This window comes from Lemur catta, chromosome 19 (genome assembly GCF_020740605.2).
Source record: "Lemur catta isolate mLemCat1 chromosome 19, mLemCat1.pri, whole genome shotgun sequence".
Classification (NCBI taxonomy): domain Eukaryota; kingdom Metazoa; phylum Chordata; class Mammalia; order Primates; family Lemuridae; genus Lemur; species Lemur catta.
The window spans coordinates 32764666-32789306 of NC_059146.1; the positions used below are offsets into that span (position 1 = coordinate 32764666).

General features: G+C 40.4%; 1 protein-coding gene across 7 annotated transcripts in view; it reads right to left on the reverse strand.

Annotated features, from left to right (window-relative positions):
• Nucleotides 1-24641, reverse strand: part of GARRE1 (granule associated Rac and RHOG effector 1) — a 66340-nt gene that overhangs the window by 26522 nt on the left and 15177 nt on the right. For 2 of the 7 annotated variants that reach the window (XM_045532412.1, XM_045532413.1), the window contains exons 2-3: nucleotides 14418-15707; nucleotides 477-686 (exon numbers count right to left, since the gene is read on the reverse strand). In XM_045532412.1, coding sequence (XP_045388368.1) covers nucleotides 477-686; nucleotides 14418-14912 — 705 coding nt within the window. In that variant the 5' untranslated portion in view covers nucleotides 14913-15707. Of the gene's footprint in view, nucleotides 1-476; nucleotides 687-14417; nucleotides 15708-16338; nucleotides 16620-22163; nucleotides 23367-24641 lie in introns of those variants that run through there. The other 5 variants (XM_045532415.1, XM_045532410.1, XM_045532411.1 and 2 more) reach the window with 5 other exon arrangements.

Below are 24641 nucleotides of genomic sequence, written 5' to 3' on the forward strand. Positions count from 1 at the left end.
CACTCTGGTGTGGTTGTGGCTTTGAAACTGGCCGTTTCTTCTGTCTGCCAAGCACTGCTGCTTGCCTACTAGCTGCCTGGCTGACCACCTACCCTCCCCAAATAGCTCCACCCTTTCCTTCCTGACTTGGGCGCCAGCCTTTTCTCCCTGGTCCTTCTTCCCAGCTTTCCTGCATTCAGAGACAGGCCCTTCCTCTGGCTCCTGCATTTCTCCATCACAGCCCCTGCACCCCTGTTTTTGTAAGCCCACTCATCCAGTAGGCTCTGAGTAGAGGCTGTCATCCTAATGCCTGGCACATGCCTGGAACAAAGTGGACATTAACAGAGATACTCACTGTTGAATGAACAAAGTAATGATAACAGTTTAAAACTCAAATTCCTAAATGAAATGGCTCTTTTGAGAACCAATAGGCAAAGGCTCTCAGGAGCCTCTTCTATTTGAACACAAGGCACTGATTTCCCCAAAGCCAGGGTTACCTCAGCAGCCCCCCGCCAGGATCGCACAGCTTCCTCCAGCTCAGGTGTGTGTCCCGTGCCAGGTAAGCCACCACCACTGCTACTATTCTTTTTTTCTGGCACAAGCACTTCGGCAAAGCAAGAGTGAGCCACCGGCTGGACCTTCTGTGATGCATGAGTCAAGAACTGGAAATGGACTTGCACCACCGTCAAGAAACATCGCCCCAATACCTGTGAAAATAAGAGAGCCAGGGATTTTTAGGTTGTATGTTGCTGCTGGATTAGCACAATAAATTTTCACCTATCAACATGAATAGAAGGCAACAATTGGCCAGGTGTAGTGGCTCACACCTGTAATCATAACACCTGGGAGGCCAAGGCGGGAGGATCACTTGTGGTCAGGAGTTCGAGACCAGCCTCAGCAAGAGCAAGACCCCATCTCTACTAAAAATAAAAAAAATTAGCTGGGCAACTAAAAAATAGAAAAAATTAGCCAGGCATGGTGGCGCATGCATGTAATCCCAGCTACTCAGGAGGCTTAGGCAGGAGGCCCACTAGAACCCAGGAGTTTGAGGTTGCTGTGATCTAGGCTGATGACATGGCATTCTAGTCCAGGTGACAGAATGAGACTCTGTCAAAAAAAAAAAAAAAAGGCAACGATTCACTAGAAATCTGAAATCATACCAAGTTAAAAGGTCACCATGCTTTAGAAGGATCTACCTTTGTTTTCATGTTTGGACCTCATCAAATAGCGAGACCCAAGGTCTTTCAACTTCCCATCAACTCTCCCCCAATCCTGTTCTCCAACTTCCTCATCTGGACTCTAGGTCATACCAAGTCTTGTTGTCTTTTGAGCTCCCACTGAACCAGAGCAATCCACAAGTCCAATTATGTCCACAGAGTACTCAGAAGGCAAAGTAAAATCATGTGATTAAAAATCTGAAAGGTCAGTTTTACTATAAGAAGACATTCCACTGAAAATAGAATCTGAAGATACTGGTTATTTCAGTAATAGTGTTAACGTAGTTATTAACATAGTTGTATGTTTATATTTCCAATCTTACAAAACAAAGTTGACAGACCAGTTTTCTAGGAGTCAACAAAACATAATGAACAACTTCATTCACTGGTACAGTATAAACCCACTAACATGATACATATTAATAGTTGGTTGGTTAATAGTTCAAGTTGGAAATTCATCTTAAAAATATTATATACATAATACTATATTATCATGTAGTATTGACGTGTAATTATAATAATATGTATACTAAAAATACTATGTACCACAAACCTTTTAAGATACAAATGGTGCATTTATCTGGCAACCTTCTGCCACCAGCTAAAGCTGTTCTGACAGCTTGTTTGCTGCTCCCTCTTTCATTTCTTGCATAAACCACAGCTACAATGTGTTCTCTATGATTTCCTATTTCTTGTAAAGAACTTGTCACTTACAAAGTAACTTGATCACAAACCTTCCAGACTATTGACATTTTTTCCAAATCTCTTAGAGTTGTTTTACCCACTTTATATTTGGCAACAATACCAACAAAAAACTTTTACAATTCTTTTATTAAGTTCCATAATGTTCAAATCTTTGGAGGGAAGGTATTTTAGATTTCATTGGCTTGCACAGTAGATTACTTACAAAAGAATTATTCTGAGTTTGCAATTTATCCAACTGAGTAGGAGCAGACCTGAGAGGGCCCACTTGTTGCCAGCCCTCAGTGACCTGTCTTTGGGAAGTGGTGAAGGCTGAGGAACTGTTTCTATTGCCTGTTCTAAGAAATCAAAATCCAACACAGCGCCCATGTTCCAGCCCAGTCCTGTCCCTTGGAGCAGCACAAAATAAGACTCAACCTTGGACCCCTCTCTTCCCAGCACACATGTCAGAATTTGCCCTTTACCACACACCCTTCTAAATCCCCACTGGTCAGAGCTGTTTCCTAGAGAAACAGGGACAGGCCAGATCCCAGCATGACACTAATTCCCTCTGAATATTTTTCTCCAGTGGAAATCACCAGGACCAAACTAAAGCAAACAAGTAAACCAACAAACAAGAAAAACCTCACATCAAAGCATCCTCCCTCTGTAGTGAACAATCAAAATTACAGGCTGAAGCCCCAACCCAAACCTCTTGGGTTTCCACTCACACCTCCCTCAGAGGTCCTCTGTGTCAATGATCTGTGCTAGACTGGGCAGGGGAAGGGACAAAGAGGTAGCAGGACTACGAACCCAGTAAGAGATATGTGACATGAATAGACAGCATTTATTTAGTACTGTATAAAATAACAGCCAGCTTTAATCAAGCATGTATTTGATCTAATTTTCTCATTTCCATGGAGAAAGTTTCCTGGACTATGGGATTCACTAAGGTTGCAGAACAGATGTGATAGGCTGGAGGACTGATGAGTGGTCGAAGATAGACATTTAAATTTAAAATGCCAGTGAGGCTCTATCAATAGCTACCATCTATTGAGTGTTTAACCCATACCAAGTACTTCATGTGCAGTGAATGAGACCCTCTGGAGTGTGAGCAATTCACCCAACTTTACAGATGACAACACTGAGGCTTAGAGAAGTAAAGAAACTTGCTCAATGTCCAGCAGGTAGTAAGTGGAGATCTGATACCAGGTGTGTTGGACTATAAGAGCTGTGTTCCCAGCTATTAATACCAGGCTACTGTGTCTGCCTGTGACAAGATCCAGGATGCAGCCATAGTAGTGGATGGCTACTAAGAAGAACAGAAGGAATTGTGGGTTACAAACCACCACCAGGGATCTGCTGAAATAGAAGCCTGTGTTCTGAGAATCCCTGATGGTACGGGAGAAGGGTACATCTTCACCTTCACATTCCCTTCTGTATGTACCACATCTGCTGCTAAGATGTTGTGTTCATGGATATAACTGGAATATCTTTTCTTTTTGATGCTTTTTATATTTTATTGATTATAAAACAGATTTTAATTTAAGGTCATCCTATTTTGAGCATCAAAAGACCACCATGCCAGGTGCAGTAGCTCATGTCTGCAATGCTAGCATTTTGGAAGGCTGAGACAGGAGGATCACTTGAGCCCAGGAGTTTGAGGTTGCTGTGAGCTATGATCATGCCACGGCACTCCAGCCTGGGTGACAGAGTGAGATCCCATCTCTTAAAGAAAAAAGGTAAAAAGACTACCCTTTCTACACTAGCATAGTTGCTGCAGATTAACCTACATGCAAACTGTACCTTCCTAGAATATTGCAAAATTTAGTTTTAGTTATTCCTCTTCTGATTCAGCCCTGAATACCTGCGTGTGGTTGGAATGATGGCGTGCCCAAGTCCACACCCCATTTCCTGAAACACCTTGTGATTTTCCTTTTTAAAACAATTTTTAATTTTTTTCTTTTTTCTTTTTGAGATGAGGTCTCTCATGTTGCCCAGGATGGTCTCAAACTCCTCGGTTCAAGTGATCCTCCTGTCTCAGCCTGCTGAGTAGCTGGGATTACAGGTGTAGACCACTGTGCCTAGGTTTCTTTTATTTTTTTAAATTTTTTTTACCTTGTGATTTTCATATCAATGCAAATAATTTCTCACTAAGTTCACTGTTCTGCTCAACTACACTCAACAGTTCATCTTTTTCATATCCCTGCAGAATGAAGAACAAGTAAAACGGTCATACATATATTTATTTCTGAGTTTAAAAGTCTAGGCTGGGCGCGGTGGCTCACGCCTGTAATCCTAGCACTCTGGGAGGCCGAGGCAGGTGGATTGCTCAAGGTCAGGAGTTCGAGACCAGCCTGAGCAAGAGTGAGACCCCCGTCTCTACTAAAAATAGAAAGAAATGATCCGGCCAACTAAAATATGTATATAGAAAAAATTAGACGGACATGGTGGTGCATGCCTGTAGTCCCAGCTACCCGGGAGGCTGAGGTAGGAGGATCCCTTAAGCCCAGGAGTTTGAGGTTGCTGTGAGCTAGGCTGACGCCATGGCACTCACTCTAGCCCGGGCAACAAAGGGAGATTCTGTCTCAAAAAAAAAAAAAAAAGTCTAGAGTGAGTGACACACCTGAAGCTCTGACTGGGTGGGGCAAAGGCAATATATGTAACCTAAACATTTGTACCCCTGTTATATGAGAAATAAATAAACAAATAAATAAGTCTAGAGTAAAACGATGTCGATACAGATTGCCTGCTTGTATTAGAAATTCCAAAGCCATTCAATCAGTTTTTTCTTCAACACTTACTTATACCTTTTTTTTTCTTTACTTAGTATATCTGTCACTCGAATAATTACTTATACCTTAAACATTACATGTGGTTCCAAGTGTCCTCAACCTTATTCTTAATGAGGCATCTTTTGTTCTTATGATAATTCCAGAGTCATTACATAACGACCTAACCAACAGACCAGAATGTCATACAAAGACCTAAATGTGTCTCCAGAGAAATAGAGAATGCAGTAGACAGACCTTGCCTGGACTATGGAAAGTACTTATGAAGATTATACTATAGCACAAAAATGTAAAAAACAGGCTCACTGAAATGAACAAGTAAAAAACTAGAAAATAATAACCAAAACCTTTTTGCAATCAGCATTAACCTAGAACACAGGCAAGCTGTCATGCTATGTATAAGAGAAAAAACAAGGGAAAGAAAGGCTAGCACATGCTCAAGGGGGCAAAGCCAACACCAAATGCTAATAATTCAGGTAAGATTACATTCTCAGCTCCTAATTTATGGACTAAGCACTGTGGCGCACAAAACTTTTATATCAGTAATACATGTGCATAGGCAAGAAATTGGGGAAGGCGATCAGCTAAATAAACAATAAACAGTACTAAATATTCCTAAATAGATATAACCATTGATTTTATATTTCCTACACAGTCCAGATTCTACCTATACATGTTTTCTTTTTTTAAAAAACTAGATACTATGTTGTTTTATAGTTTGCTTTCCAAAATGAAATATATCAAAAATTTATTGCCATGTCAACACACCACAAGAAGTTTTATGTTTCAATTACATTGCTATAAATCTTAACTAACAAGAATTATAAAATATTATCCAGGGAAAAAATGAAAGGCCACTCAAGGTAACTAAGTCCAACCAGCAGACCACTATAAATTATAGCAGACAAAGATCTCTGTTACTGAATTAATTTTCCATTCAAAATACAAGTTTTCTCCATAAACAAACAGATTTATATTATAGCTTTACGTAAGGCAGAAACTCCATATGGTCTAGAAGCCCATTAGAATTCAGGAAATTCTGTTGATGTGAGTGTGTTTTTTGTTAAAAATTGTCACTTCTATCAAGAATACTAAAATACCTTAACTCATAAACTGATTACAAAGATAAATAGGGAATTCACAAGTAGAAATTGGTTCCCATAAACATTATCCTCATTATGACACATTGTACCAGATGCCTCACACGTTACCTCAAGACAGGGATCACCATCCCCACACGATAGCGACACTCCCAGCCAGTTTTATCCATATGGCGTTCCAACCAGTGGTAACTGTGGCAAGTCTTGCAAGGAGGTGGTGAGGCCTCACCTCCTTTCAGCAGCATCTCCATCCTCCTTTTTAAATTTATTTTTATTTTAAACATTTTTTTTTTCTTTTTCTTCCAAAATCTCTTCTGGAATCCCTCCTCCTTGAAACACCTGCTTTCCTTGGTGTCCAGGACACTTGCACTTGCTTCGTTTTCTTCCTACTCGCCAGCTGCTCCCATCTCAGACTCCTTGACCACTTCCTATCTGTCTTCTGACCTCTAAAAGCTGGAGTGCCCAGGGTTTCACTCGTTCTCCAACACACTTACTTCCTTGAGGACCCTGTCAGTGGGCTTGCTTTAAATACCATCCATTGATTGACGGTCTCCAAGCTCTGGACTTCAACCCTGAACTCCATACTTGTATATCCAACTATCTACTCAAAATCACCCCTTGGATGTCTAACAGGTGTCACAGACCTGTTATCCTAGCTTACTTTCCCCCCACTGCTCCGCATCGCAGTAAATAGCACTACCAGTGGGTGAGCCAGGTGCTCATGTCATAAACCCTGGAGTCATCTTTAACTCTCCTGTCTCTCTCTCTCTCTCTCTCTCTCTGTCTCTCTCTCTCTCTCTCTCTCTCTCTCACACACACACACACACACACACACACACTTGCCACAGCACAAATACACCTACATTCAAAATACAACTGCTGAAATATTAATCAGCCTTAAAAAAGAAGGAAATTCTCATATATGGTACAACATGGATGGGCCTTAAAGACAATATGCTAAGTGAAATAAGATCATCACAAAAGGGCAAATATTCTGTGATTCCATTTGTATGAAGTTCCTGGAGTAATCAAATGCAGAGAGAGACAAGAGGTAGAATGGTGGTTGCCGGGGGCTAGCAGGAGAAAGGGACCTGAGAGTTAATGTTTAACAGGTGCAGAGTTTCAGTTTGGGAAGATGAAAAAGTTCTAGGGATGGATGACTGTGATGGATGCATGACAACATGAGTGTACTTAATGCTACTGAACCGGGCACTTAATGTTTAAAATGGCGAATTTTAAGTTATGCATATTTTACAATAAAAAATATATAACTGCTTCTAGTCACCTCTTCTGCTACCATGCCATTCTAAACTACTATCATCTATTGCTTGGTTTACCACAGTAGCCTCGTAACTGGTCTTCCTGCTTCTATTTTAATTAGGATCAGGTTTACCTATCCATAACAGAACAAAACCAAACACTAAAAAATACCGTGGCTTAAATAAGAGTGATAGTTATTATTTTCTAAGATAAAACAAACCCAGGGACAGGCAGTGCAGAGCTGGAGTGGAGATGCCAGGGCATGACAAGGAACCGAGTGCCCATCTTTCTGTTCTGCATTCTCAAGCAAGGCTTCCATTCTTAAGTTACTTCATAGTTCTAAATGGCTAAATGACCTGCAGCCATTCTGCCTGCATTCTAGACAGTAGAAAATTGGGGGAGAAGGGAGCACCCCTTTCCCTTTAAGGAGACTTCTCAGTAGTCTTATCCAGTACTTCTAGTTACATCTTCATGGACCAGATCTTTTTTTTTTTTTTTTTTGAGGCAGAGTCCTGCTCTGTCACCCTGGCTAGACTGCCGTGGCATCAGCCTAGCTCACAGCAACCTTAAACTCCTGGGCTAAAGCAATCCTACTGCCTCAGCCTCCCAAGTAGCTGGGACTACAGGCATGCGCCACCATGCCCAGCTAATTTTTTCTATATATTTTTAGTTGTCCAGATAATTTCTTTCTATTTTTAGTAGACACGGGGGTCTCGCTCTTGCTCAGGCTGGTCTCGAACTCCTGACCTTGAGCGATCCTCCCGCCTCGGCCTCCCAGAGTGCTAGGATTATAGGCGTGAGCCACGGCACCTGGCCCATGGACCAAATCTTATTCAAGTGATTACTGCTCGCTATAAGGGAGAATGGAAAGTATAATCCTTATTCCAGGCACAATATGCCTGAAAAACAAAATCAGAGTTTGTTACTAAGAAAGAAAGGGAGATTGGCCATTGGGAGGCAACTGCCAGTGTCTCCCCCCTCTTCCCAGGACCTACAAGGCCTTGTGCCCTGCCCCACTCCAGTATCTTCCACGTTAGTAGGAGGTTCTGGTATGTGGGCTGGCCCTGTCACGGCAAGCTGGGCGGTGCGGGGGGGGGGGGGGGGGGGGGGGGGGCGGTGCGGGGGGGGGAGGGGGGGGCGGTGCGGAGGAGCAGCTGAAAGCTGCACAGAATCCACAGTCAGGCTGGAGGCTGTTTTCCATTTGCCTCGCAGCATCATCACACCTAGTGCCACCGTCTATTTATTTATCTGTCTGGCCTACCAAACCTGGAGCGCTTTTTGTTGTCCTCGTCATCTTTGCCACGCTTGCAGCCAGCTCATGTATATGTCATCAAGGAGGTTGGTGGCACAGCCACATGAAGAGGGAAGCAGGCCAGGTAGCTGGGGCCTACTCAGGAACGGCCCTAGAGCAAGCAAGGGCTCACAGGGGTTCCTCCACATCAGGATATTTCTGCTTTCCTGGCTTTGGACAGCTCACCATTAGTGAAAGGGGCAGCAAGCCTGGTCTCATGGAGGGCTGCACTCTGCCAGCCAGCCCCTCTGCAGACCGCACTGGCCTGAGGCAGCAGAGAGGTGCTAGACACACAGGACGCAAACCCCTGTGGGTGCTGGTCCCAGAAGGATTTTAGGAAAATGCCACTTTACAGATGCTTAGATTCCTGATTTGTAAAGATGACAGAGGCTGCCAGAACAGGCTATTTTCCAACCCTGTGAAATCTCACACGCTAACCAGAAACCACAAGAATTAATCCAGGAAAGGCAGTTCTACCTAAAATTATATTCCACGAACTGCTGTATTTCTGCTTCCTTCTAATTTGCCCACCAAACCTAATTTTCCCCTTATATTCACTCAAGCCTTTTTAGCTAGTCTGAAATTTTAAGTCATATTCTCCTAAAAGAAACCAATACTGCCATTCAATCACTAGTCACCAAAATTTGGAACATGTCTTTTTTTCCTTGACTCCTACCTGCTGTTGGGGTCCTGCCTTCAGAACGTGTCTTCTCTCTCTTCCCATTTTCTCCTTTGATTCACTTTTATTCTCTTCATGTTTTTTTTTTTTTTTTTGACGCAGAGTCCTGCTCTGTCACCCTGGCTAGAGTGCCATGATGTCAGCCTAGCTCACAGCAACCTCAGACTCCTGGGCTCAAGTGATCCTCCTGCCTCAGCCTCCCGAGTAGCTGGGACTACAGGCATGCACCACTATGCCCAGCTGATTTTTTCTATATATTTTTAGTTGTCCAGCTAATTTCTCTTTTTTTAGTAGAGACGGGGTCTCGCTCTTGCTCAGGCTAGTCTCGAACTCCTGAGCTCAAGCAATCCACCCGCCTCGGCCTCCCAGAGTGCTAGGATTACAGGCGTGCGCCACCGCGCCCGGCCAGGCCTGATCCCTCTTGCACGCAGTTCCCCAGCACCTTTCATCCCATGGTTTTATCTTCCCCTGCTGACCACTGAGTCACTGGATTCATCATGGTCTGCAAAATGGTGATTTTCCTAATTATATCATACCTTCTACACAGAAGAATTTTGAGATTTTTCTATATAGAAGTTTCTCTCATCTGTTAGGGCTATTTGGTTACTATGAACAACAGTCTATATTGGAAAAGCAGGAAAGAAATTTGCTTAATTCTTTACTTTTCTCCTTTTAGTTAGTAATTTTCAGAATAACAGCTTGGTTGCACACACATGTCTTGACAAAATCAAAAGGTCCAGCCTCAACCGGGCACAGTGGCTCAAACTCCTGACTGTAAGCAATCCTCCTGCCTCTGCCTCCCAAAGTGCTAGAATCACAGACATGAGCCACCATGCCTGGCTGTCTGTACTTTCTCAATATGAACTACATGTTTTAACTGCAAATGATCCTTAGTTAGGGGAAGAGATTTCCAGAACAAATGAAACTAAGGTAGATAAAAATCAAAGAAAAATTAGCCAACTCAATTCAGTCAGCTTGGCATGTTATAGAAACACTGGAATTAACACAATCACAAAACCCCCAGTGAAGACTGGGCACAGTGGCTCACATCTACAATCTCAGCACTTTGGGAGGCCAAGGCAGGAGGACTGCTTAAGGCCAGGAGGTTGAGACCAGCTCAGGAAACACTGTGAGACCCCATCTCTACAAAAAACTTTTTAAAAATTAGCTGGGTGTGGTGGCACACGCCTGTAGTCCTGACTACTCAGGAGGCTGAGGCCAGAAGATCATTTGAGCCCAGGAGTTCAAGGTTGCACCAAGATATGGCTGGGTCACTATACTCTAGCCTGGGTGACAGAGCAGGATCCTGTTTCTAAAAATACAAAAAACAAACAAAAAAGACACCAGCAGAGACACTCCTAGACTCAAAAAGAAAAGATACAAGATTGGTACAAAGAAAAATTTCAATATGGGGAACCATATCTTTCCTGAATTCACATTTTGGCTGGACTGACAGTTTGAGACATGTACAAAGGAATTCCATGAAGCACCTGCTGAGAAAATTTCTCATTTTAGACAAAATTCTAGTTCATATTCAATATAAACTATAAATTTTCTATAAATCTAGAGGGGGAAAATCCTACCTAAACTGTCGGCTTACCCATGGTTCCTTCCTACTACTGCAAAAGTATTCAATGGACATCCTACCTGTCCACTTTCTTCCCCATGTCCCATTCTCAGTGCAAGGCAAACACTAATTATTGGCAGAAGAGGTTGACTTAGGCTTTTTTTTTTTTCGTTTTATCATACTGAACCTCTAAGCACGTTCACACTTAGGCTTTTATGATGAAAAGGTCTTGGTAGTTCCGTCATCAGGCAGGTAATATTGCCACTGCCTTAGAACACCCAAGAGAAAAGATAACTCAAAGGGGAAATGAAGGTACCTACCTCAAGAACCAGGTAAGAAAGGGCAGCGACAAATATTCTGGGGGCGGCAACTGTTTCCACCTAAAAGTGTTCCAGTCAGAGGAATAACTTGCTGCATATTTCTCTCTGATGTCAGCTTCATATGTTATTGTCCTTTGCATTTCAGAGAAGGGCTAACAGTACCTTTCAAGCCATGATGGAAACAATAATAGTGATGACAATGACAACTACCTGAGGCACAGTGCTTCACACACACTAATCGTTTCTCATCTTTGTAAGAACTCTGGAAGGTGGGTGGGAAGGCCATTTTATAGATGGGCAAATTGAGGCTCAGTAATATTAAAACATTTGCTCAAGGCCACACAAGCAGTAAGTAGAGTCACCTCCTAAACCTAGATCTTCTGACTCTGTGCCCCATAATTTACTTCCTGGGCTGACATACCAGACAAACAGTACGGCAGGCACTAGTCAACCGGTGAAACACCACAGTTACAACTCATTACTCTAACAGTGAGACTGTGAGAGTGATGCACCCAGGCTAAGGGGCCAAGTCACTGATGAGTGACTGGACAGGACTCACGCCTGTCCCAGAGCAGAGTGGCAGAGCACACAGTTAGCAACCACAGTTCCCGGGCATCAGTATCTGTCAATTAATAAGCAAATCCCAAACCTGGCTATAAATCAGAATCACCTGGGGATCAACAGCGGCATGCACTGGCCACCTTCAGGAGTGGGAGGGGGACTCATATTTAGTCCTAGGTATACAATGGTCAAGCATTTGAATCCTCCCAAATTCAGGGCTTTCTTCACCCACAGTCCTGGGCTGAGCTCCTGAGTGGAGGCCTTGCCTAGCCAGTCAAGTTTAGCAATGTAAGGCCACAGATTCCATTCCCCAGCGATGAATGTTAAAGAACCTCTCAGGGCCTTACTTATAAAACCCTAAAAAATACCAATAGGAAAAAAATCCAAATGCCTAGCCATTTCATCTGAGCTGGTGAACATTCTAAGAAGAGAAACCCTTATTGGCCTATGGCTAAATCCTCTGGCAGCACATATCTGGGGAAAAAGTAAAATGTTAAGTCTGTGGCCTGACAACTGGCAATCACATTTTGAAATTCATTTGTAAGTGAGCTGTTTGAAACTTAGGATACATACGATAGATTCTAAAACCCACCAAGAGCACTTACTTTCCAGACCAGTCTTGGAAAATTTGTTTAGGCGATTATGCACAAAAAATATGGTAGTATTCCAACTATCCTAATCAGCATTTCAATAGCAACAACCAAGTCAAAATTCCAATACAACAGTAAGTATTTCCTCTTCTCAGCTTAAGCGGTCCATGCTGGTCCCAGGAAATCAGAAGAAACAAAGTACTGCCATACCCCAGTAGCTTACTAAGACCTTACTCCTTCTCATGGTTTGTTATCTTCTCTAACTGTCCTGACCTGAGGCACAAAGAAAGGGCACTTGCCCACCAGGGTGGGAAAGGAAAGGGCCAAGCAGGTCTAGCTCTGTCTCCTCCAATACCTGGAATCATGGCCTGAAGAAGAGCTCAATAATGTTCAGGTTGAAATAAAAGCCTTTGACCTTATTTTTCAAACCACTCTTGCCTGAAATCCTAAATAAAGCTAAAAGTGCTTATGTCATCATGGCATAGTTCTAACAGTCTGTGTCTAACATTGTTCAACACTTTCCAAAAGAGGGCAAAGTGTCCCTAACTGGTCTCTTGCCACATCTCTGTCAAGCACTGACCAGGCACACTGGTGGCTGAACAATGTGGTTCTTTATGTAAAACAAACAGAAGCCAATGCTGTACTTTCGTGTGTGCACAAATATGTATCTGTGCATGTGCAGACAGTAGTCTGGAAGGGCATACACTAACTAGTTAACAAGGGTCATGTCAAGGGAAAGGAATGGCATGGGAGAGGAAAGTTGTTTTATGTTTCATTGCATGAATTTCTTTTGAGAAGTACGGGCCTGCTTTACCTATATAACTTTAAAAATACTTTAAGCTATGACAAGCCACTCTATAAACACTTTCAAAATGATAATTTCTCTGGATATAAAATGAACCAAGAAGGTTACTACATGTTTATACCAACAGGTGCGGCAAACTACAGTCCATGGGCCAAATCCAGTTCATGGAATAGACAAGTCCACAAGGTAAAATCGATTTTTACCTTTTTTTTTTTTAATTGAGGCAGGGTCTTACTATGTTGCCGAGGCTGGTCTCAAACTCCTGGCCCCAATAAATTCTCCTGCTTTTTTGGCCTCTCAAAGTGCTAGGATTACAGGCATCAACCACCAGGCCCAGCTTTTTTTTTTTTAAAGAGACAGGGTCTCCTTAAATTGCCCAGGCTGGCCTTGAACTCCTGGGCTCAAATGATCCTCCCACCTCAGCGGCTTCTCCAGTAGCTGGGACTACAGGTGCACACCACCACGCCTAACTTTACTTTTATAATTTTAAAGCGTTGTTAAAAAAAAAAAGTGTCAGAGACCACATGTGGCCCATGAAGCCTAAAATTTCCTATCTGCCCTTTACAAAAAAAAGTTTGATAATCCCTGATTTATACCAATGATGCTATCTCTTAAAAAATAATTTTAAGTTCCTCTTACAAATCTCTTCAAAATCACTTTTAAACACAATAAAAATCAGTTATATTACTTAATAGTCTAGCTCTTTTTTTTTTTTTTTAAACCCAAAGCAGTGTTAGCTCATTGAGCCACCTCAATTATCAGATTTGACTTAAAAGCCTGGAGATTTCAGCTCAAGGATAAGGAAAAGGGACATACTCCCTCCTACCACTTCATAGCCAAGAACTTTATCTAGACATACAAGGACACATGGAAAAATCAATCTCAAATTAACGCTTTGAACAACTAAAAATAATTTTTTAAATCTACTGAACTAATATAAGAGATCAAAGTTTAATAAAACATTTTCTAAACAAAGTCAAGGAAAAAGGTCATCTTTATTCTGAATGACACTTGTATTCTAATCTTACATTTTAATCTAGAGCCCTAAAAGACAAGAATATTTCATTTTAAGTATCAATGACCTCGAGACAGACTGTGAGTTCTGCAAGGGAAAAAAATAAAAGACCCCAAGAAATGTGTTGACTAAGACTCAAATGCATCTGAATGTGAACAGGTATGAGTTTAGAACTGAAAAAACAATTTATCCTATAAACATGTGTGGAACTTTCTACAAATCTATCCCACATAATGAAAATCCACAAATAAAGCTCTTAATCTTATTTAGAATTCCCAATACCCACTAAGAACTTTTAACAATGTGTTATTTGGAAATCAGGATCCAATTTGAAAATCTAAAGGACAAAAACATAAAATATAGTCTCGTTTGTTTAATAATCTTTTAACCTACTTAATTTGAAATGAACCTGGCACACACAAATTTTTTACAAGGAGAGAGTACCAACAGAAAGAGGACAAAGGCTACCATTACAATGATTTGGAAAAAACTAAGACAGTATCTTCACTTACCTCTGGAATACATTTTCCTATCTAAGTATGACACAGAAGATACTCTACCTCAATGTCCTGCAGACTGAATTCCTTCTGATCGGTAAAGTTTGCAGCCCCAGCACTAAGTTCCATCAGCATTTTGGCGATCTCAGGCTTTATGGCTGAGGTCAGCCGACTGGCTGCTTCCATGACGTGCTCCTGCACATCTTTGAGCTGCATGGCTGCCTTTGCGTAGTGAGAGTTCCTGAACACAGTGCTGAAAAGATCTGTGAGGAAAGTACTGGCACGGCAGAAGACGTTGAGGGCATCCAGGTACTTAGAGATGCCCTGCTGGATGTCGGCGATGGGAGTGGAGTGGGGCACGGCGTGGTGGCAGCTGCCTGCAGCGGTCAGACTGCCCAGGGGGGCAGTGGTGGCTGTAGATGTCAGGGGAGCACTCAGTGCTCGGCCCAGCTCGGGCATCGGGTACTGCTGGTGCTGCTGCACCTTCTGCTTGGACCCGCCAAGCAAAAAGCGCCGCTTGTAGTCCATTTTACTGTCCTGGGCACTGCAGCAATACATGCGGGAGAGAGACTGTCCCAGTGACCCTGAGTAGGTCAGGGTTCTGATTCTTTTTTTTCCAAAGTGGTAGCTAGGTATAAAAATAGTGGAGTTCTGCAAATCTAAGTTTTAAAAACGGCATTTCCATGAGGCAGGTGACGTGATCCAATGTAGATGTGAGGACAACAGGTTTTTATAATTAATATTTTCAGTGTAGGCAGGACTTCTGACAAAAAATAAAAGTGTGTCCAAAATGCTACATAAGAACTGTTTAGCATTCCACTCTCTTAATAAAAAGATATGCTTGCTGAGAAAAATGTTTACTTATAATTGCTTTGCAAGAATACTTCCATATTTGTATTTACAATGGCAGAAAAATAACTTAAGCTTTAAAAATGTAATATAATGTAATACCATGTATCTTCAACATACCAAAAAGTTAGAACCCAAAAACCCACAAGCTGATCAACAGCAATTTAAAAAGCAGTACAGAATTACTTTACACAAAGTCCTTAGGAAGGAAGATCAAACCTCTGCAGAATTTTGACAGAGCCTGCCTGTCAAATCCATTTACCTGTAAAGCTTTGTCTCTGCAATGCAAAAAATTTCCAAATTTCCTCTAATGTTTTCTGAAAACAAACTTTTTTTAAAAATGGGATTTGTTATTATAAGTCTTCTCCTCCTTTCCTTTTGTTTGCTGAGGTAGCGGTTTCCTTGTAACATTAATAAGAGGTGCTTCCAGACTGGGTTGGCCCTCAATTGTGAAGTCTGAAGCAAGAATGCACAGATGTATTTGTAAGGCCTCTAAGTCATTTCCTGTAAGGGGAAAAATAAAATAAAGTTAGGAAGGCTATAAGACAATGAGTAATTCTGGAACACTAACTCCTGCAATGCTATTATTCACACAGGTGGGCTACAAATGAATAAGAAATCACATGATAATCTTATAGAAGCAGAGCTGAACTAAGCAATGACTGTGAGAAAATTCCTGAAGCTACAGTATAAAAATAATGCAACAAAAGTATGATTCCACACTGAATGTGGCCTGGCTCTGTGTTCAGCACTCCCTTATTTCCCCCCTGAAGACGTTGCAGTCTGCGAGAGGACAGGATGAGGACTCACGTTACAGTGAGGGCTGCTGACAAGTCTGGTTTGAAACTTTATGGGGGATCAGCAAAGGGAGAGATGAGCAAAGAGCAAGAGAAATCAGGAAGTTGTTACGAAAAAAAATTATTCTGCGGTAGGCCTGGGTCGTAGGATAGGTTTTGGACAAGTGCGAAAGGGACAGGTGGGGCTCACCAAGTGAAAGGACTACCACAGCAGAGGTCCCACAGCAGGACAGCACAGGTCTGCTCAGGATACCTGGCTGGGCTAAGGTACAGGGTACAGAAAGAGCCTGAAGAGGTGGGTGACCGGCAGGTACAGAGAAGATTCTTCTAATCCTCACCTAGGTACCAGCTTCCCCTCTGGACATTGGGAAGACCAGCCTGGGAGGGTACGCCAGTTTTCACACCCTGAGTAGCTTCTGCAGAAACCTTGACTCTGAGTAGGCTCAAATGGCAATATCTGGACATTGCTGGTTGTAGTTTCTGATGCCTACAACAAGTGTAATGGTCTGATTTTTCTCACAGAACTAAAAGCAGGGATAATGCTTGCTTGAAACTATCTGTTCTCCCAAATATAGTAATAGTTCAAATTCTACTGGGAGTTACATTTAGTATATATTAAACTTCAACCTATATGATGTCTGTATATAGTTTGGTCTACTTATGGACAACCAGGTTTTCTTTCTTCCTATTTTCCTTTTTTGTAAATATAAAAAAGTATAAATCATACTTTGTCACTTATCATAGCCAACTACCATAACTCCTTTGTATTTCTATGACTGTGTGAGGAACATAGGAAGTTAGGTAGGTTGTAAGAGAAAGAGATAAGAATACTGTGATACAAACACATACACATAAACCCAACTAAACAGCCACTATTTATGACTCTATGTTCAAGAGAATCTTGACTCACTTTTCTGAAAATAAGTATCAAATGGCTACTCGTGAAAAATATGTTCCCAAATGTTCTTTTTTAAAATTCATGACAGGCAGGGGGCAGCAGCTCACATCCGTAATCCCAGTACTTTGGGGGGCCAAATGGGAAGGATTGCTTGAGGTCAGGAACTTGAGACCAGCCTGGGCAACAAAGCAAGACCTCATCTCTACAAAAAATAAAAAATTAGCTGGGCATGTTGGCATGTGCCTGTAGTCCCAGCTACTCAGGAGGCTGAGGCAGGAGGATCACCTGACACCAGGAGTTCGAGGCTACAGTGCACTACAACTGTACCTATGAATAACCACTGCACTCTGGCCTAGGCAACACAGCAAGACCCTGTCTCTAAAAAAAATTTTAAAAATTAAAAAAACTATTTCCTGAAAGTCATTTACAGATTCAACATGATCTCTACCAAAATTTGAAGTACCTATTTTACAGAAATAGGCAAGCTGATCCTAAAATTCATATGGAAGCTGGGTACAGTAGCATGTACTTGTCATCTCAGCTATTTGGGAGGCTGAGGCAGGAGCATCACTTGAGCCCAGGAATTTGAGATCAGCCTGGGTAACATACTGAGACCCTGTCTCTTTAAAAAATAAAAATAAACTAAAAACTAAAATTCATATGGAAATGCAAGGGATCCAGGATGGCCAAAACAAATATTGAAAAAAAAATGGAGAACACTTCCTGATTTCAAAATCTACTAAAAAGCTATAGTAATCAAAGTAGTGAAATACTGGCATAAGAAAATACACATAAATCAGTGGAATAGAACTGGAAGGCTAGAAATAACCCTATACATCTGTAGTCAGTTGATTTTAGACAAAGGTGCTAAAACTATTTAATAGGGGAAGAATAGTCTTTTCAATATATGGTGCTAGGAAAACTAAATATCCACATGCAGAAGAATGAATCTGGACCCCTACACCTCACATCATATACAAAAATTAAATCAAAATAAATCAGAGACCTAAATGTAAGAGCTAAAATTGTAAAACTCTTAGAAGAAAACTTAAATGTAAATATTTGTGATTTTGAATTAGACAATGATTGCTTAGACACAATACCTAAAACACAAGCAACAAAAGAAAACAACAGGTCAGGTGTGGTGGCTAATGCCTGTAACCCCAGCACTTTGGAAGGCCAAGGGAGGAGGATCACTTGAAGCCAGGAGTTTGAGAACAGCCTGGGCAATATAGTAAGACCCATCTCTACAAAAAAACTAAAGAATTAGCTGGGTGTGGTGGCACCCGCCTGTAGTCCTAGCTGCTCCAGAGGCTGAGGTGGGAGGATTGCTTCAGCAGAGGAATTTGAGGTTATGATGAGCTATGATGGCACCACTGCACTCCAGCCTGAGTGACAGAGCAAGACCCTGTCTCCAAAAAAATAAAAACAAAGAAAAGAAAAAAACAGATAAATTGGACTTTATCAAAATTAAAACATCTGTGCATCAAAGCTCATCATCAAGAAGGTGAAGAAACAACAAAAATATTTGAAAATCATATACCTGTTAAGTGTCTAGTATCCAAAATATATAATGAACTCTTAAAACTCAACAAGATGAATAACTCAATTAAAAGATGGGCAAAAGATCTGAACAGACATTTCTCCCAAGATACACAAGTGGCCAAAAGCAAATGAAAAGATGCTCAACATCATTTGTCATTAGGAAAATGCAAATCAAAACAACAATAACCCCTTTCACACACAGTAGAATGGCTGTAACAAAAGCAAATAAAAAGCAAAGCAGAAAAGAAGTCTTGGCAAGAATGTGGAGAAATCAGAACCTTGTGAAATGACCAAGCCACTGTGAAAAGCAGTATGTCCGTTTCTCAAAATGTTAAACACAGAAGTGCCATATGACCAAGAAATTTTATTGAACAAAATTGAAAACACATGTTCATATAAAAACTTGCACACAAATGTTCCTAACATTATTTATAATAGCCAAAAAGTAGAAACAACCTAAATGTCTATCAACTGATAAATGAATAAACAAAAAGTGGTATGCCAAACAATGAAATACTACTGAGCCATAAACAGAAATGAAGTACTTAAAATGTTTCAACATGGATGAACCTTGCAAACTTTTGAAAGAAGCCAGACAGAAAAGATCACATACTAAGCCAGATGGGGTATCATGTGCCTGTAGGCCCAGCTACTTAGGAGGCTGAGGCGGGAGGATCGCTTGAACCCACGAGTTCAGGGCTGTAGTGTGCTATGATTGTGCCTATGAATAGCCACTGCACTCTAGCCTGGGCAACACAGCCAGACCCCATATCTAAAAAAGGCAAAAAAAAGGTCATATAGTGTATGATTCCACTGGTATGAAATGTCCACATAAGGCAAACGCATAGAGCCATAAAGTAAGAAAGTAAATTAGTGGTTGTCAGGAATTGGGGGTAGGAAAAAAATGGGAAGCAGCTGCTAATGAATACAGGGTTTCTTTTGGGGGTGATTAAAATGTTCTGGAATAAGATAGTAGTCATGGTCATACAACTTTGCTAATATACTAAAACCTATTGAATTCACTTTACTTACTTTTTTTTTTTTTTTTTTGAGAGACAAGGTCTTACTCTGTCACCCAGGCTAGAGTGCAGCAGCATGATCATAGCTCACTGCAACCTTAAACTCTTGAGCTAACTGATCCTCCTGCCTCAGCCTCCTGAGTAGCTGGGACTTCAGGCCCGCACCACTAGGCTGGCTAATTTGTTTTTATTTTTTGTAGAGCTAGGGTCTTGCTACATTGCTCAGGCTGGGCTCAAACTCCTGGCCTGAAACAATCCTCCTGCCTCAGCCTCCCAAACTGTGCTCAGCCTAGACAAAGACTTTAAATCAGCTAATTTAAATATGTTCAAAGAACTAAAAGAAATCATGTCTAAAGAATGTAACGAAAGTATAAGAACAATGTTTCAGCAAATACAGAATATTGATAAAAGATAGCAATTATTTTTTAAAAAGAACCAAATAGAAATTCTGGAATTGAAAAATATAACTGACATAAAAAAATACACTAAGTGGCTCAACAGTAGATTTGAATAGGAATCAGTGAACTTGAAGATAGGCCAACTGAGATTATCCAGTCTGAGAGACAGAAGAAAAAAGAATGGCTAAAAAGGAACAGCCCCTCAGAGACCTGCAGAAACCATCAAGCACATCAGCATACATACAGTGGGATTCCCAGCAGATGTGAGAAATACACAAAGAATATTTGAAGAAATAATGGCTTAAAAATGCCCTAAATTTGATGAAAACCATGAATCTACACATCCAAGAAGCTAAATGAATTCCAAGTAGGATAAACTCAAAGAGATCCAAACTTAAGATGTTATAATCAAATTGATAAAGCCGAAGATGAGAATCCTGACAGCAGCAAGAGAGAAGCACTTCATCACACAGAGTTGATTCTCATTATTCACAGAAATTACATAAAGTTGCCACAAACACTGAATTAGGGAACACTGAACCACTGCTCCTAGAAGACATACATGAGTTAGGTTCCTATGAGCTTCTGGTCATAACATTTTCATACAACGATCAATACATAAACTTGTTTTACATGTGTTCCATTTAAAGATATCTTATTTAATATTGTTGATTCATTAATATTGAACTCACAGCCAACAGCACTATAACTCATACCTAAATGAGGCTTATTTAACACACACATTTTCTCCATATGGCACATCACAGCCTTCTTGAGCTCAGGAACACTAGATACCACTTCAGCATTATGTTTAGGGGCCAATTTAAATAATGAAATTGCCAACAAAAAGCATAAAAATGGAAAAAATATGACATTAAGTAGACCATGAAGAGGACACTGTTTACAGTCTGAGAAGTAAAACAAGAAGGCAGGGCATGCCTTATTTGACTTCAGCTGGGGATGTTACATGTTGGGCGATTCAAATTTTTCATACTTTGTACATGTTCTGAAAATGATTACAAAAGCTCTGTGAGTACTGATATTGGGTTACAAATAGAGTTTACCAAGTAGGCAAATTTGTAAATACAGAATCCACAAAATAATGAGGATCAACTATGTTTCTAACACCACTTGAAATACTCGTATTCCCAACATAATGGGATACTCCTCTTCTTAAGTCTAAAATACAAAATATCAACCTATGAAACAAATAATCAGAGGGTTCCTGAACATCTTAAAAGATACCCAGAAGTTCCTTTAAGTAGTGAACCTTGGGTATAGTTAGTATAATACTGTAACAATTCTATTTTGCACAGCCTTTCAGGATTTCATTACAAATTTTTGTTTGTTGGTTTGAGACCGTCTTGCTCTGTTGCCCCAGCTTGAGTGTAATGGTGTCAGCCTAGCTCACAACCTCAAACCCCTGGGCTTCAGCGATCCTCCTACCTCAGCCTCCCGAGTAGCTGGGACTAAGGTGTGCACCACGACGCCCCGCTAATATACTGTTGGAAGTCAAGTGATGGGTACATGAGGTTCATCATATCATTTGCTCTAATAGCATATATTATTGAACATTTCTGAAACAAAATGTTTAAAATGCATACAAACATCAACATACACATGCACACGAGCACCTGGATTTTATTTTTATTTTTTAAAAATTAAGTTCTTCCAAATGCTGTCTGAATGCTTTTCAATTGCTTTCCCCCCACATTAATCTGCCTGAAAGGCCAAAATATGTTCAGTCCATTTAAGGACATTTCTTTTCCATGTTTTCTTTAAAAGAATTTTCACTGGGAAAACATTCACCATTTATGAATCCACTATTCATGCTGCATGGAAATAAATACGAATTGTGAAAGACCTCAGAAGTTAGTGTAGCCAAGACTTGTAAGATTTAAAACATATTCAAAAATTTTAATGCTACTTAAAATTCTCAAACACATAGCAAAAAAAGCATTTTAGTAGGTTGTCACATCTTTTCAACACAATAATTTGCAAAGGCTCTCAATAAATTAAAATGGAACTCAGACATGATTACATCATTTAAAACACTCATTTCTGCAAATCAGAGTCATCAGCAATTTCTATTTCAAACAGTCAAGAACATGTCTAAAACCAGATCAAGATTCAGTATAAGAGGGTTTTCTTATACCCATAATTGGTAAGATATGAGAAGTGGTCAGTCATCCTGGGAAAATCTCCTGAAGCACTTCCCTTTAGAGAGGCAGAGCACCAAAGTGCACACGAGAATGGTCCTGGGAGCCTGCCTAACTCGGTGAGATCCTGGCTCTGCCACTTACCAGCTATGTGACCTTGAGCAAGTTCTTTAACCTCTCTCTGCCTCAGTTTCATTGTCTGTAAAATAGGGATAATAACAGTAATTACTTCCCATATAGTCTAGCAGTTAGGAAAATAGAAAGAAAACTTAAAAAAAAACAAAAACAAAACAAAACAAAAACCCCAGTAATTACTGTTATTGAGTTAAATGAGTTCATACATATAAAGCACTTAGAATAATATCTGGCACTTATTAAGCACTAAATGCTTGATGATGTTTTTATTATCATTCCTACAAAACAAGCAAAAGTAAACAGGCCTTGTTATTTCTGTTTGTCTGGAAAAAAGCTAGAGAAACAAGAAAGGTCTTGTAAAGTTACCCAGCCCCTGAACCCAATAGAAATCTACCTATCCCAGGGCAGGAAGGATCACACGCTTCACTGATGCTAACTTCTACTTAAAATGGACTAAGTAGCTACAAGGAGAAATTTAATCCCTGAATTAATTAAAATTTTCCTATTTGACAAAAGATTGATAGCTATGATTTGTGAAAACAGACAACAATTGTAAATCCACTCAGTCATTAAGCCAACAGAGGAAAGGGAGTGGCAAGCAGTCCTTATGTCAGCAATGGTGTGGCATAAAGCAGCTTCCTTTCAAGATGACAGGCTAAATATAGGCATACGCACTTACCTCCCCATCCTCCCCAAATCCCAGTGACATAACAGTACAGACATTCATTCATGAGGGAATCACAGCATAACAGTAATGAGAAGGTCTGAGGGCCACAGTCTATTTGAATGCTGGCCATTTTCTAGACGATGGAGAGAAAGCAGAGGAAATTGTATTACAAGATAGACCAGGGCAAAGCTGGCCACTTCCCAAGACATGCAGGGCCAAAGGATGGCAGAGAGGCAGAGCCCTTTTTCCTACAGGCGCTGCAGAAATGCTCAGCTTTGAGTCAGCAGGTACAAAAATCAGGAGTGGGAAACAGACTAATCAACCTGATCTCTTCTGTACTTTCCACTCTCGATCACTCACTCAGCCAATTCCCAGCAAGAGGACTGCTGGAACAACAGAGGGACCTCCTGCCAATTACCAATATAAAAAACCCAGTTCCTACATTGATAAAGATACCAGATAGTGAAGGAAAACCAAGAGGACAAAAAAGGACAACTAAGATGAAAAGCTGACCAAACCAAAGAAGAAACATATATTTTAGGTCCCAGAAAAACACCTGAAAAGAATTCAGACTGGTAGCCTCAGAGGGATTTGAAAAGTTAGTGCATACTTTATATTGTGTTTTTTTTTTTTTTTTTTGAAACAGGGTCTTGCTCTGTCTCCTGGACTAGAGTGCAGTGGCGTCATCATAGCTCACTCCAACCTCAAACTCCTGGGCTCAAGAGATCCTTCTGCCTCAGCCTCCGAAGTAGCTGGGATTACAGGTGTGCACAACCACACCTGGCAAAGATAGTGCATCCTTAAAACAAAAGCAAGTAAATCATAAAGGAAACCAAAATCAAGAAAATTCTTGGAAGTAAGAAATATGATTGCCAAGATGAAAAACAAAGGAAGACATAAAGTAGGAATGGAGTAAGGTATAGGGGATAAAAACACACACACACTTTTATTTTTTAAAATAAGCAATGGAAGAATAAACCAAAAACCAATAAAAATGTTTACCTATTAGGTATAGACAAGAACACCAGCAAGAAGGAAAGCCAGACTTCTTTCATTCCATCTGGCTTTATAGTTTTATCTTTAAACCATGTAAATATTTTATATAATTAAAAAACAAATATAAATAAAAAAGAAAAATATCCCTAAAAATTTAAAAAAAACAGATGAACCTAAATTATTTATCAAATTAGTGGCATAACCACACAGAGAAGAATTACTCCAAGTTTAAAACCCTGTTTTGACTGTATCTCTCTGGAGTTATTGTCAGCATATGAGAAGAGACAAATATAAAATCAAATATACAAAATTTTTTTAATCCTTTATTTGAATCGGAAATATCAGTCTGAAATCATAGTTTACCCTTTTCTTTCTAAAAAGTATGTATTCCCTAACTCTACTGAAGAAAAAACCTAGAAGAATTTACATCCCAGTTGCAAAGAATGACCCTAATAACACTTCCTAGCAAAAAGAATCAGAGCTCTTTAAGGAAATGGCTGTTTCTAGATCTGGGGTCAGGAACCAAAAAGATAAGTCCCAGACTTCTTGTTGGGCCAGAAAACAGAGAACTCACGTCAAAACGACCCAGAGTCAACCTGAAGAATAAGCTCTATTAATGGCCAATAATGGGACAATTTAAGTATCAAAAAGAATAACCATTTGGGAGTAAAAATCATTAAATACATAAAAATTAATGAGTTCAAACTGGCAATTATTTCTTGGATATAACACCAACAGCACAGGCAACAAACGAAAAAAACAAATAAACTTTGCTTCTTCAAAATTAAACCTTTTGTACATCAAAGGACATAAACAGAGCAAAA